The sequence below is a fragment of the Cervus canadensis genome, chromosome 6 (genome assembly GCF_019320065.1).
Source record: "Cervus canadensis isolate Bull #8, Minnesota chromosome 6, ASM1932006v1, whole genome shotgun sequence".
NCBI lineage: Eukaryota > Metazoa > Chordata > Mammalia > Artiodactyla > Cervidae > Cervus > Cervus canadensis.
Window position 1 is genome coordinate 67,762,089 of NC_057391.1, and position 16,264 is coordinate 67,778,352.

At 37.0% G+C, this 16,264-nt stretch overlaps 1 protein-coding gene across 1 annotated transcript in view; it reads right to left on the minus strand.

Annotated features, from left to right (window-relative positions):
- C6H14orf39 (chromosome 6 C14orf39 homolog) overlaps window positions 1–15,544 on the minus strand; it is a 49,979-nt gene extending 34,435 nt beyond the window's left edge. Inside the window, exons 1-4 of the mRNA XM_043472954.1 lie at window positions 15,496–15,544; window positions 15,341–15,397; window positions 14,189–14,315; window positions 5,508–5,597 (exon numbers count right to left, since the gene is read on the minus strand). Coding sequence (XP_043328889.1) covers window positions 5,508–5,597; window positions 14,189–14,315; window positions 15,341–15,397; window positions 15,496–15,544 — 323 coding nt within the window. The remainder of the gene's footprint in view (window positions 1–5,507; window positions 5,598–14,188; window positions 14,316–15,340; window positions 15,398–15,495) is intronic.
- Window positions 15,545–16,264: the final 720 nt, after the last annotated feature.

The window sequence follows — 16,264 nt, forward strand, 5'->3', positions numbered from 1 at the left end:
ATTATCACATTCTATGTGACAGAACTTTGGGTTCACAATCATTCTTGCATACTCCACAACTGTTTTATAAGAAAATTTCAGCACTGTTTGGGGGAACTCCTCCAGTACAGCTCAGGTAGAGATGAATGGTCATCTCTTTAAGAACCAGTCTTGAGTGAGATGGTCATTCTTGCAAAAAAAGATATTAACTCTTCCTTCTTACTCAAACTTTGCTTGATCTACAAGACTAGTCAGTTACCATGATCTATGGTCCAAATCTAACCTGCTACCTGTTTTTGTACAGTCTATGAGCTAAGAACAATTTTTACATTTTTAAATTATTTTTAAAAATCAAAAGAATAATACTTCATGACAGATCAAAATTAATGAAATGTCCATAAATAAAGTTTTATTAGAACACAATACTTACATATTGCCTAAAGTTGCTCTTATACCAAAATACCAGACTGGAGTAACTGTGACAAACACTTTAACATTTAAAAAGCCAAGAACATTTACTATCGGGCTCTTTACCAAAAAAATTTTGCCAAGTCTCACCTACAACATTGAACATGTTCAATCCAGGTTCACTGCAAAAACCATATTCTTGAGAGAAGAAAAAGATGGCAGAGTAGGGGGACAGGGAGCTCATTTCTTTCCACAAACACAACAAAACTACATCTACAGGTAATATGATTCTTATAGAATGCCTACTTAAAGCCTGCAGAAGATCTCAATTAAAGCTACAAGGAAGATTACCAAGTAACCACTGCTCCTGAAGGAGGACTGAAATCTGAGCCAATTATCTGCACTCCCACTTTAGCATGGGGGTGAGGCTTGGGCAGGTTCTCATGCACGTGAATTTGTGAGCACACTTATGTGCCTCATCCCTTCATAGATCATAGCTTTGCTGTGGGAAAGGGCTGGCATAACTCAGTGGAGCTATCAGCCATGCTGTGCAGGGCCACCCAAGATAGATGCATCACAGTGAAGAGTTCTGACAAAATGTGGTCCACAGGAAATGGCAAACCACTCCAGTATTCCTCCTGTGAGAACCCAATGAACAGTATGAAGAGACAAAAAGATATGACATCGGAAGTTGACTCCCCCAGGTTGGAAGATGTCCAATATTCAACTGGGGAAGGGCAATGAACAATTACTAATGGCTCTAGAAAGAATGAAGTGGTTGGGCCAAAGCAGAATTAGCACTCAGTTGTGGATGTGACTGATGGTGAAAATAAATCTCAATACTGTAAAGAACAATACTGCACAGAAACCTGGAATGTTAGCTACACAAATAAAGGTGAATGGGATGTAGTCAAACAGCAGATGGCAAGAGTGAACATCAACATTTTAGGAGTCAGGAAACTAAAATGGACTGGAATGGGTGAATTTAATTCAGATGAAATGATCTCCTTTAGGATGGACTGGCTGGATCTCCTTGCAGTCCAAGGGACTCTCAAGAGTCTTCTCCAACACCACACTTCAAAAGCATCAATTCTTTGGCGCTCAGCTTTCTTAATAGTCCAACTCTCACATCCATACATGACCACTGGAAAAATCATAGCTTTGACTAGATGGACCTTTGTTGGCAAAGTAATGTCTCTGCTTTTTAATATGCTATCTAGGTTGGTCATAAATTTTCTTCCAAGGAGCAAGCGTTCTTTAATTTCATGGCTGCAGTCACCATCTGCCGTGATTTTTGGAGCCCCCCAAAATAAAGTCTGTCACTGTTTCCACTGTTTCCTCATCTATTTGCCATGAAGTGATGGGACCAGATGCCATGATATTAGTTTTCTGAATGTTGAGTTTTAAGCCAACTTTTTCACTCTCCACTTTCACTTTCATCATGAGGCTCTTTAGTTCTTCTTTGCTTTCTGTCATAAGGGTGGTGTCATATGCATATCTGAGGTTATTGATATTTCTCCCAGCAATCTTGATTCCAGCTTGTGCTTCATCCAGCCCAGCGTTTCTCGTGACATCCTCTGCATAGATGCTAAATAAGCAGGGTGACAATATACAGCCTTGATGTACTCCTTTCCCTATTTGGAACCAGTCTGTTGTTCCATGTCTAGCTCTAACTGTTGCTTCCTGACCTGCATACAGATGTCTCAAGAGGCAGGTCAGGTGTTCTAGTATTACCATCCCCTTAAGAATTTTCCACAGTTTGTGGTGATCCACACAGTCAAAGGCTTTGGCATAGTCAATAAAGCAGAAGTAGATGTTTTTCTGGAACTCTCTTGCTTTTTCAGTAATCTAACGGATGTTGGCAATTTGATCTCTGGTTCCTCTGCCTTTTCTAAATCCAGCTTGAGCATCTGGAAGTTCACGGTCCACGTATTATTGAAGCCTGGCTTGGAGAATTTTGAGCTTTACTTTACTAGCGTGTGAGATGAGTGCAATTGTGCAGTAGTTTGAACATTCTTTGGCATTGCCTTTCTTAGGGATTGGAATGAAAACTGACCTTTTCCAGTCCTGTGGCCACTGCTGAGTTTTCCAAATTTGCTGGCATATTGAGTGCAGCACTTTCACAGCATGTTTTAGGATTTGAAATAGCTCAACTGGAATTTCATCACCTCCACTAGCTTTGTTTGTAGTGATGCTTCCTAAGGCCCATTTGACTTCACATTTCAGGATGTCTGGCCCTAGGTGAGTGATCACACCATCGTGATTATCTGGGTCGTGAAGATCTTTCTTGAATAGTTCTTCTGTGAATTCTTGCCACCTCTTCTTAATATCTTCTGCTTCTGTTAGATCTACCATTTCTGTCCTTTATTGTGTCCATCTTTGCATGAAATGTTCCCTTCAGTTCAGTTCAGTTCAGTCGCTCAGTCATGTCCAACTCTTTGCGACCCCATGTATCACAGCATGCCAGGCCTCCCTGTCCATCACCAACTCCCGGAGTTTACTCAAACTCATGTCCACTAAGTCGGTGATGCCATCCAGCCATCTCATCCTCTGTCGTCCCCTTCTGCTCCTGCCCCCAATCCCTCCCAGCATCAGGGTCTTTTCCAATGAGTCAACTCTTTCTAAGAGGTGGCCAAAGTAGTGGAGTTTCAGCTCAGCATCGGTTCTTCCAATGAACACCCAGGACTGATCTCCTTTAGGATGGACTGGTTGGATCTGCTTGCAGTCCAAGGGACTCTCAAGAGTCTTCTCCATCACCACAGTTCAAAAGCATCAATTCTTCAGCGCTCAGCTTTCTTCCCAGTCCAACTCTCACATCCATACACGACCACTGGAAAAACCAAAGCCTTGACTAGACAGACCTTTGTTGGCCAAGTAATGTCTCTGCTTTTTAATATGCTATCTAGGCTGGTCATAACTTTCCTTCCAAGGAGTAAGAGTCTTTTAATTTCATGGCTGCAATCACCATCTGCTGTGATTTTGGAGCCCCCAAAAATAGTCTGACACTGTTTCCACTGTTTCTCCATCTATTTCCCATGAAGCAATGGGACCGGATGACATGATCTTAGATTTCTGAATGTTGAGTTTTAAGCCAACTTTTTCACTCTCCTGTTTCATTTTCATCAAGAGGCTTTTTAGTTCCTCTTCACTTTCTGTCATAAGGGTGGTGTCATCTGCATATCTGAGGTTATTGTTCCCTTGGTAGCTCTAATTTTCTTGAAGAGGTCTCTAGTCTTTCCCATTCTATTGTCTTCCTCTATATCTTTGCACTGATCATTGAGGAAGGCTTTCTTATCTCTCCTTGCTATTCTTTGGAACTCTGCATTCAAATGGGTGTATCTTTCCTTTTCTCCTTTGCTTTTCACTTCTCTTCTTTTCACAGCTATATGTAAGGCCTCTTCAGACAGCCATTTTGCTTTTTTGCATTTCTTTTTCTTGGAAATGGTCTGGATCCCTATCTCCTATACAATGTTATGAACCTCCATCCATAGTTCTTCAGGCAGTCTGTCAGATCTAATCCCTTGAATCTATTTCTCACTTCCATTGTATAATTGTAAGGGATTTGATTTAGGTCATACCTGAATGGTCTAATGATTTTCCCTACTTTCTTCAATTTAAGTCTGAATTTGCCAATAAGGAGTTCATGATCTTAGCCACAGTCAGCTCCCGTTCTTGTTTTTGCTGACTGTATAGAGCTTGTCCATCTTTGGCTTCAAAGAATATAATCAATCTGATTTCAGTACTGACCATCTGGTGATGTCCATGTGTAGAATCTTCTCTTGTGTTGTTGGGAGAGGGTGTTTTCTATGACCAGTGCATTCTCTTGGCCAAACTGGAAGGTGTTGTACGTCTTCACAGAACCAGTCAACTTCAGGTTCTTCAGCCTTAGTGGTTGGGGCAGTACTTGGGCCAGTACTTGGGTACCAAAACGCAGTACTTGGGTGCAATCTCAAAAACAACAGAATGATCTCCATTCATTTTCATGGCAAACCATTCAACATCACAGTAATCCAAGTCTACGCCCCAACCAGTAAGGCTGAAGAAGCTGAAGTTGACCGGTTCTGTAAAGACATACAACACCTTCTAGAACTAACACCAAAATAGATGTCCTTTTCATCACAGAGGATTGGAATGTAAAAGTAGGAAGTTAAGAGATACTTGCAGTAACAGGCAAGTTTGGCCCTGGGAATACAAAATGAAGTAGGGCAAAGGCTAACAGAGTTTTGTCAAGAGAACACACTAGTCATAGCAAACACTGTCTTCCTACAACACAACAGACAATTCTACACATGGATATCACCAAATGGTCAATGCCAAAATTGATTCTATTCTTTGCAGTCGAAGATGGAGAAACTCTATACAGTCAGCAAAAACAAGACCTGGAGTTGACTGTGGCTCAGATCTTGAGCTCCTTACTGAAAAATTCAGACTTAAATTGAAGAAAATAAGGAAAACCACTAAGTCATACATCAATTATACCTCAATAAATCTGGGGGGAAAATAGTAAGAAAAAAATAAAAATTAAAAATTAAGTTTATACTGTTCTTATCCAATTATGTCAAAAATAAAAACATTTCAATTTTTTAAATTAAGTGAAATTATTATATAATGTGTTCCAAGGTCCTCACTTTGTTTCATTATATTCACTAACTACATTTAATCCCCCAAACCAAGTGATTTAATACACAATAAACCCACACAAATATTAATATTTCCCCATCAGAATATAATATCCCAGTAAACAACTGAAAAACACAAATTTTATATAAAAATACCCTTTAAAAGCCAATATTCCAATTTTCTCATAAGCTAACTTTATAACGAACTACTCCCTAAGGTGTTTGACTATAGCAACTCAGTCATAAAAAACATTAATTGAAGCACTCTGCTTTTTATTGCTACTGATAGCTACTATGTTAAGGACATGTTTAAATATATCCAAGGTTGGAAAGAGCTTTATAACAAATAGGTAGGCCAACAATGATGACCAAAGAGTCCAAAACACTGGATTTACTTTTAAAAAATTTTGTGTACATTTTTCAATTAATATTTTTACAAATAATGTCTTATTAAAACTAACTTATAGAATTGATAAGCTTAAATTAATATTTATACTGTACTTGTCTTTTTCAATAGTTTCTTGATAAATATTAAATTGCTCCTGCATGTAGTCTTCATGTTTATGAAATACATCACATGTTGGCTTCCAGCTATGGAAAAAAAATACTGTAATTAGCATCTCAGAATAATAAATTGAAGAAATAATAAAAATGAATGTAACCACTTAAACAATCTTTCCTTTCTTGGAGAAAATAAGCTTACATCAAGAAAAACATTCCCATCTCCCATCATCACCACTATGACCATACATCCAATTGTATACATGTTTGAATATCAACATCCACTAATTTTTACATAAAGTTTGTTTGGGAACCATGACTAGGGAAGGAACAAATGTGACATGCCTGGACTGTGTATTGCTATGACATCTCTGTAATATACTCTGCAACACTCTATATTGTGTTGAGCGTTTGCATCAGGCTATCTTTCTCATCATACTTATAAGATCTTAGTTAAGAAATTCTACTGGAGTAAATATTTATAGAGTTGTTGCTGTTCAGTCGCTAAGTCATAACCAACTCTTTGTGACCCCATGAACTGCAGCATTCCAGGCTCCCCTTATTTTACTATCTCCCAGAGTTTGCTCAAATTCATGCCCACTGAGTCAGTGATGCTATCTAACCACCTCATCCTATGCCACTCCCTTCTCCTTTTGCCTTCAATCTTTCCCAGCATCAGAGTCTTTTCCAATGAGTTGGCTCTTCACATCAGGTGGTCAAAGTATTGGAGCTTCAGCTCCAGCATCAGTCCCTCCGATGAATATTCAGGGTCAATTTCCTCTGGGATTGATGGGTTTGATCTTCTTGCAATCCACATAGCTTTCAAGAGTCTTCTCCAGCACAATTTCAAAGCATCAATTCTTTGGTGCTCAGTCTTCTTTATGGACCAACTCTCACATCCGTACATGACTACTGAAAAACGGACTCTACAGATTTTTGTAGACAAAGTGATGTCTCTGTTTTTTAATATACTGTTTATGTTTGTCATAGCTTTCAATGAGCAAGTGTCTTTTAATTTCATGGCAGCACCTGTCACTGTCTGCAGTGACTTTGGAGCCCAAGAAAAGAAAATCTGTCACTGCTTCCACTTTTACCCCTTGTATTTGCCATGAAGAGATGGGATCAGGTACCATGATCTTAGTTTTTTGAATGCTGAGTTTTAAGCCAGCTTTTTCACTCTCCTCTTTCACCCTCATCAAGAGACTTTTTAGTTCCTCTTCACTTTCTGCCATTAGAGTGGTATCATCTGCATATCTGAGGTTGTTGCTATTTCTCCTGGAAATCTTGATTCCAGCATGTGATTCATCCAACCCAGCATTTTGCATGATGTACTCTGCATATAAGTTAAATAAGCAGGGCTAGCATAAGGGATAAAGGGAGGCTTTTTTCTCCTTTGAAATTTAGAAACTTATACCCTTCTGAATTTGAAAGAAACTAGACCAAAATGAATTATAAAATCAGACAGTAAGGATAAAATGAATATTCTGCTTACACATTTGTTTTTATTACATGACTGGAAAGATGTTGCCTATGTAAAAAATCTAAAATTAAGCATATGTCACTGCAGCTTACATTCTAAGTATTGTTCAAATATTTCCTCCAGATCTTTTCTAATCTTTTCTATTTTTCAGATTCAAAAAGTACTCATACCCACCTTGGAAGCACAAATGTATACATAAGAAAATAATTATCATCCATATTCTCAACACTGAATAATAACCACTAATATTTCAATAATTTACTTCCAGATTTTACTAGAAACAGGGCTTCCCAGGTGGTGCTAGTGGTAAAGAACCCACCTGCCTATGCAGGAGACATAAGAGATGTGGGTTTGATCCCTGGGTTGGAAAGATACCATGGAGAAGGGCATGGCAACCCCCTCTAGTATTCTTGCCTAAAGAATCCCCATGGACAGAGGAGTCTGGCGAACTACAGTCCATAGGGTCGCCTAGAGTCAGACATGAGTGAAGCGATTAGCATTCACAAGCAGACACATATAGTTTAACATATTTGAGATCATATTCACATATACAACATATTCACCTTTATCACTTACTTTTAAACTATATACATTTTCTTTGTCACTAAGAATTCACTGTAAAGGTTTTAATAAATACAACATATTACTCATTCCAATATTGTTAGCCACTTTAGTTAGTCTAAGTTTCTCTTAAGAACTTGTACTTAAATGTTTGCCTGAGTTTTCAATCATTTCCTTAGACAATATTTTCCAAAATCGAATTATAAGATCAAAGGTTATATATACATACATTCTGAATATTTTAAAAATTCTGTTAGAACTGTATGTTCACTGAAAACATACTCATTATAAGCATTTTGATGTACATATGTCTAGACTTGTTCTAATTACACATACATAAATACACAATTACTACACTGAGTTCATTCTATGAATGCTGTTTCAACGCTTTGTTCAATTTGTAATATACTGTTAACACATTTCATGTCAATAAATATTGACATATAGCATAAATTAATAGACTGTTTACTGTTCATTCATATGGATGTACCAAAATTCATTTAAACTATTACCTAATATTGAACATTGAGTTGCTTCCAATGTTTTCCTATCATAAAAAGGTTGATATAAATATGTAGTTGTACATTATATCTTTGAGAAAATACCTATTTCCTTACAAAAAATTATCAGAAATGGTACCATTTAATCAAAAGTCATGCTTATTTTTCAAGTCTTTAAAGTATGCAGATATGTCATCCAAAAGGTATACACCAGTGTATATTCCTACATTGTATTTTTTTTAATACATTTTATACATTCCTACAGTGTATAGGGCCTACATATGGCCCTACCATAGTGTGGCCTCAGGCCAAACTACAGGGAGGGAACATAGCCCCATCCATCAGCAGAAAATTGGATTAAAAATCTACTGAGCATGGCCTTGCCCATCAGAGCAAGACCTGTTTGCCCCAGAGCCAGTAACTCTAATCAGGGAGCTTCCACAAGCCTTTTATCCTTATCCACCAGAGGGCAGATAGAATGAAAACCACAATCACAGAAAACTAATCAAACTGATCACATGGATCACAGCTGTGTCTAACTCAATGAAACTATGAGCCATGCCATGTAGGGCCACCCAAGACAGACTGGTCATGGTGGAGAGTTCAGTCCACTGGAGAAGGAAATGGCAAACCACTTCAGCATTCTTACCTTGACAACCCCATGACAGTAGGAAAAGGCAAAATGATATGACACTGAAAGATGAACTTCCCAGGTGGGTAGGTGCCCAATATGCTACTGGAGAAGAGGGAAGAAATAGCTCCAAAAGGAATGAAGAGACTGAGCCAAAGTGGAAACAATGCCCAGTTGTGGATGTGTCTGGTGGTAAAGATAAAGTCTGAAGCTGTAAAAAACAGTGCTGCATAGGAACCTGGAATGTTAGGACCATGAATCAAGTTAAATTGGAAGTGGTCAAGCAAGAGATGGCAAGAATGAACATCAACATTTTAGGAATCAGTGAACTAAAATGCACTGGAATGGGTAAATTTAATTCAGATGACCATTACATCTACTACTGTGGGCAAGAATCCCTTAGGAGAAATGGAGTAGTCCTCATAGTTAACAAGAGAGCCTGAAATGCAGTACTTGGGTGCAATCTCAAAAATGACAGAATGATCTCCATTCGTTTTCAAGGCAAACCATTGAATAACACAGTAATCCAAGTCTATGCCCCAATCACTAATGCTGAAGAAGCTAAAGTTGAACCGTTCTATGATGACCTACAAGAACTTCTAGAACTAACACCAAAAAAAGATGTCCTTTTCATCATAGGGGACTGGAATGCAAAAGCAGGAAGTCAAGAAGTAACAGGCAAGTTTGGCCTTAGTGTACAAAATGAAGCAGAGCAAAGGCTAACAGAGTTTTGCCAAGAGAATGCACCGGTCATAGCAAACACCCTCTTCCAACAACACAAGAGACGACTACACATGGACATCACCAGATGATCGATACTGAAATCAGATTGATTATATTCTTTGCAGCCAAAGATGGACAAGCTCTATACAGTCAGCAAAAACAAGACCAGGAGTTGACTATGGCTCAGATCATGAACTCCTTAGTGCCAAATTGAGACTTAAATTGAAGAAAGTGGGAAAAACCACTAGGCACAATTCAGGTATGACCTAAATCAAATCCCTTACAATTATACAGTGGAAGTGAAAAATAGATTCAAGGGATTAGATTTGATAGACAGAATGCCTGAAAAACTATAGATGGAGGTTCATAACATTGTACAGGGGGCAGTGATCAAGACCATCTCCAAGAAAAAGAAATGCAAAAAGGCAAAATGGTTGTCTGAGGAGGCCCTACAAATAGCTGAGAAAAGAAGAGAAGAGAAAGGCAAAGGAGAAAGGAAAAGATATATCCATCTGAATGCAGAGTTCCAAAGAATAGCAAGGAGAGATAAGAAAGCTTTCCTAAGAGATCAATGCAAAGAAATAGAGGAAAACAATAGAATGGGAAAGATTAGAGATATCTTCAAAAAAACTAGAGATATCAAGGGAATACTTCATGCAAAGATGGACACAATAAAGGACAAAAATGGTATGGACCTAACAGAAGCAGAAGATATTAAGAAGTGGCAAGAATACACAGAAGAATTATACAAAAAAGATCTTAATGACCCAGATAACCACAATGGTGTGATCACTAACCTAGAGCTAGACATCCTGGAATGTGAAGTCAAGTGGACCTTAGGAAGCATCCCTACAAAGCTAGTGGAGGTGTTGGAAATTCCAGTTGAATTCCTCAAAGATGATTCTTAAAGATGATGCTGTGATTAATGCTACACTCAATATGCTAGAAAATTTGGAAAACTCAACAGTGCAGGACTGGAAAATGTCAGTTTTCATTCCAATCCCAAAGAAAGGCAATGACAAAGAATGCTCAAACTACTACACAATTGCACTCATCTCACACACCAGCAAAATAATGCTCAAAATTCTTCAAGCAAGGCTTCAACAGTACATGAACCGGGAACTTCCTGATGTTCAAGCTGGATTTAGAAAAGGCAGAGGAACCAGAGGTCAAATTGCCAACGTCCGTTGGATTATTGAAAAAGCAAGAGAGTTCCAGAAAAACATCTACTTCTGCTTCATTGACTATGCTAAAAGCCTTTGACTGTGTAGATCACAACAAACTGTGAAAAATTCTTAAAGAGATGGGAATACCAGATCACCTTACCTGCCTCCTGCAAAACCTGTATGCAAGTCAAGAGGCAACAGTTAGAACCGCACATGGAACAATGGACTGGTTTAAAATTGGGAATGCAGTACATCAAGGCTGCATATTATCACCATGTTTATTTAACTTATATGCAGAGTACCTCACTGGGAATGATGAGCTGGATGAAACACAAGTTGGAATTAAGATTGCAGGAAGAAATATCAATAACCTCAGATATGCAGATGACACCAACCTTATGGCAGAAAGCAAAGAGGAACTAAAGGGCCTCTTGATGAAAGTGAAAGAGAAGGGTGAAAAAGCTGGCTTAAAACTCAACATCCAAAAAATGAAGATCACGGCATCTGGTCCTATTACTTCATGGCAAATAGATAGGGAAACAATGAAAACAGTGACAGACTATTTTCTTGGGCTCCAAAATCACTGCAGATGGTGACTGCAGCCATGAAATTAAAAGACACTTGCTCCTTGGAAGAAAAACTATGACCAACCTAGACAGCATATTAAAAAGCAGAGACATTACTTTGCCAACAAAGGTCTGTCTAGTCAAGGCTATGGTTTTTCTAGTAGACATGTATGGATATGAGGGCTGGACCATAAACAAGGCTGAGCATTGAAGAATTGATGCCTCAACCCTGGTGTTGGAGAAGACTCTTGAAAGTCCCTTGGACAGAAAGGAGATCAACCAGTCGATCCTAAAGCAAATCAATCCAGAGTATTCACTGGAAGAACTGAGGCTGAAGCTCCAATACTTTGGCCACCTGATGTGAAGAGCTGACTCTTGGGATGCTGGGAAAGACTGAAGACAGGAGGTGAAAGGGATAACAAAGGACAAGACGGTTGACGGCATCACTAACTCAATGGACATAAGTTTAAGCAAGTTCCAGGAGATGGTGAAGGATAGGGAAGCCTGGCGCGCTGCAGTCTATGGGGTTGCAAAGAGTCGGACATGACTGAGTGACTGAACAACAACAACATATTCCTACATTGTGGAAGCAAGGTGATTTTCTTATTTCCTGGCCAATACTGGGTATTAACCTTCTTTAAATTTCTGTAAAACTTAAAGGCAAAATAATGTATAATATATAATATTATTGTTTCAATTTGGATCCTTGATTATTAGTAATATTGAGCATTTGTTCACATGTTCATTAGACATACATTTCTCCATTTTGGTATTTACTTATTTACCATCTTTACTGATTTTTTCTAATGGGGCTTTGGCTCTTTATTACTAATTTCTATAAGCACTTTATATTTTGAAAATTAACCCTTCTTTGACATTTTTCTACTTTATCTTTTTGCTTTTTGTATCAATTTGAGGTGTTTTTCTTTTTAATTTCTATGTATCATATTTAACCATTGTTTCCAATGCGATTTCTACCTTTGATGACACAGAAAGATCTTCTTCTCTCAAAGATTGTAGTCACCTATATTTTCTTCTAATACTTTCATGAATTCATATTTCACATTTAAATTGCTTAGCCACAAGCTGAAATCATGAACTAGAGGTATTTGTGCATTAAAATCAACTGTCCTCAGAACTCAGCAGAGAATAATCTTGTATGAAGTACATCTTGAATACAGTAGGTTCTAAGGAGAAACTGCCAATAATTTTCTAGAACCCATTGCAGCTAATTGAGGGAAACCACTGGTAAAACCTACTGCAGTATACCTCAAAGAAAAAGTTGAACAGTACATAGTGTTTTGTTAATGATACTGCCAAAAAAAAAAAATTTAAACATTGATAATTTCAGTGTTAGCAAGGTTGTGAGGAATAGAAACTCTCATATATTGTTGGTGAAAGTATAAGTTAGTATAATTTTTTTGGAGAGAAGTTTAGCATTACTTATCAAATATTTAAACATGCATACACTCTGATCTAGCAATGCCATTTCCAGGAGTTCATTCTATAGCAGCAGTTCTAGAAATATGGAAGGAGACCTGTATATAGTGCCTATAATAGGAAATAACTGTAAATAGCCAAAATGTGTATTAATAGGAGAATGGTTAAGTAACTTAGGATGCATCAATACTATAAAATACTACGGAGCTGTTAAAAGAAAAAGAATAAAATCTATACACAATCATCACATGTATTGTACCATTTACATTACATATTGTTAAATTTTAAAAACAAGTTGAAAAATAAATACGGTATGATTGCATTTTTGAGACAAGGGAAGTCAGAAATACAGGTAGATATATAAATAAGCATATGTAGTAATGGTGTTGAATGTATATTTTAAAAGGTCTGAAAGGGTACTCACTGTTAAGAGTGATTACCTATAAGAAAGAGGACAGGGTGGGGGTGGGGACTACAGACACAGAGAGACTTTTTACTCCATATATTTGTGTACTCTGAATTTTTATACTAGGCATGTGTCACTCTTGTTTAAAACAACTATAAAAAAAGTAATAAGGGAAACCAAAAAGCTTATGAAATTTTTAAATAATAAAACATTTTAAAACAGGTATGATTCTTCAGTTCAGTTCAGTCGCTCAGTCATGTCTGACTCTGCGACCCCATGAAATGATTCTTGTATAATACTTAATACAAAGACGGTGGCCCACATAAAATTAAATATTACAGGAAGCTAACACACTTTATTTTTGTAAGTACCTGATCATATAATTAGGTTCCATTAACAAGTCTTTGTAAAAAAAAAAAAAAAAAACTTTGCTTCAAAATGTTTGTCTTAAATAATATTAATAGATATAACTATTAGAATAGGATATGAGACTATACTGAAAGAATTAAGATACTAAATAGTTTTATTTTGAAAAGCTACTAATTTTAGGCTAGTTCCCTTAGACAAAAAGATCTTGAAAATTCAAAGATGAAAATTATTTTAGATCTATTTATCTAACAGGAATTTTCTATACTGAGCCTAGATTATATAAAATACTGTATTTAGACTAACTGCTTTGAATTAGAGAGATCTTAGGGCTTCCCTGATTGCTCAGTTGGTAAAGAATCCGCCTGCAAAGCAGGAGACCCTGGTTCAATTCCTGGGTGAGAAAGATCCCCTGGAAAAGGGATAGGCTACCCACTCAAGTATTCTTGGGCTTCCTTTGTGGCTCAGCTGGTAAAGAATCTGCCTGCAATGCAGGAGACCTGGGTTCAATCTCTGGGCTGGGAAGATCCTCTGGAGAAGGGAATGGCTACCCACTCCAGTATTCTGGCCTGGAGAATTCCATGGACTGTATAGTCCATGAAGTCACAAAGAGTCAGACACGATTGAGCAACTTTCACTTCACTTACAACATTTACTTCTTTCTTTTGAACCTTCTGTTATCCGTTTTACAATGTCTTATAACAAGGAAATTGAAGACTTGATTCATCATTTTCCTAATACAAAATACTACTTTCCAGCAACAGTGTTTTCAACTATAAACTCAATATCTCTTAATAAGAGAATCTAATGACAATTATTGAAAGTTTCTTTAAAATACTCACCTACTACAGTTGTCTTTGATCTCTTTACTATGTTTACAGTAATGACCAATTTCCTCATCTGTTGTATTTATAGTTTCATGTATCTTACAAACAGTAGCTTTGCATTCTTTAATATCTTCAAAGCATTCTAGAAAACAGAAATATTTATTTTCTTAAGGAGAAATCATAAATTCAAAATAAACAATACAGCAGGAAAAAAGGTATGGCAACTGACCTAAAAAAGGAGAACCAAAGAAAGGACAGGAAGTGAAGCTTGAGACAGGAAGGGCCCTAAAGAGTACAGGACCAGTCAGGCTTGGTCCTAGACCCAGAAGCTAAGAAGTCCTATTTGAGATTGAATAGAGATGTCCCCTGTTCCATCTCTAATGTAAGAGGGCTAGATTAAGAAATGTCTAAGATCAATGGTATCTTATGATGCTATGAGTTCATGTAAACATTTATTCACATGATACTAATGTAAGAGTTTCGTTTCTGACAAATGTGAAATTTCTATTAATCAATTCCAAGTCATTATTTAATATACCTTCAATTCACTTATTTCTTTGTCACTAGTGAGTAAACACAAGATAAAAATAAAATGTAATTTCTTTAAAAAATTAAATCAAATTCTTAATACCCTATTCTCTTTTGTTGCAGAAAATAGATAAACAAATTTATTAAACCTTTCAGAACTATTAAGAAATTAATGATAGTAGCTTCTTTTGATAGTTTTTATGTAGGATCTTAAAACACTGTATTTATGTAATTTGCTTTGTCATCCTACTTATAATATTAATTTTGATAATTAGCATTCCTGAAAATGTGGCATCCATTAATTCTGGCCACCAACTTTTGATGATTTCTAAAAATATTTAAATTTTTTTACTCAAATGTTTGAAATAACCTGTATTGAGGAAAAAATATTTTCAATTTTATGTAATTATGAGTGATTTCTACTTAAAATTCCTAAACACAAAATAATTAAATGCTGAATACAGAATACAGACATGTATTACTGAAAAACTAGCTGGGGTAAATAGATTATTAGTCACTAGATAGAAGGGGGAGCTCTAATGCCAACTATAAATTACCCTAAACAAAGCAACTGCATAATATCTTATATTCTATAAAACATTAAAAATTAAAACATCTTTGTCATGCAAAACTACTTACTATTAATTCGCTGAACTATATCTTCTTTAGTACTTATATCTTGTTCATACTGGAAAACTAAAATAAATAACTCTTTTGTAACTTCATTTCATTGTTAAAATGTCAAATGATAATACAAATAGTTACCTACTTCTTTATTTTCATTTTATACCTACCAAATTCTAGCAAAAGTCTGTCCAGACTGACAAATAGGCTGTCATTCATCTTGGACACTTTGCTAAAAATAATAATAATAATAATAAGGAAAGATTTTCTAAAAACCTTTGACACAGTATTATTACAGAAAAATGTGGATGGTGGGGGAGACACCTTCATCCCGGTACTGGGCAGGTATTTAAAAAATGAATGTCGTTATATATATTAAAATAAATATATACAATTATACATAGTAAACGGAATGTCGTTGCATTACTAAAACTTCACAATTGTTTATTCATGGTAGTGCCATAAGTCACTGAATATTCTGGAGTCCCCAGACACCTAGATTTCTCAAAAGGACATGCTCTTTACAATAAACAGTATCTCTGAATGTCCTTTCTCGGCGTGAGTACTACGTGTAACAAAACTCTGAAATTCCTTCCCCAACAGCTAGGTAAAACCTACAGAAACCGTGCAATTTGACACTTGCGAATTTACCACCAAGAATCTAAAAGTGGAGGTATTTACTGGCCTACCAAGTGGCGTTAAAAAAAAAAATACGCCTGAGGCGGGGTTTGGACCACTCTTCACCACAGAGTCGAAGAGCTACTCTTCCCGCGCGTTCTGAAGCGGGGAGTTTGCTCGCCGACTCCCTTCAGAGCCTACTCGCTTCTCTTCACCCGAGACCGTCCCCGACACTCCAGCCTCGCGGCGACCCCCGAAGCCTCGGGCTGCAGTGCTGCCGAAAACGAGGCCGCGGGCCGGGAAAGCCCCCAGAACGCAATC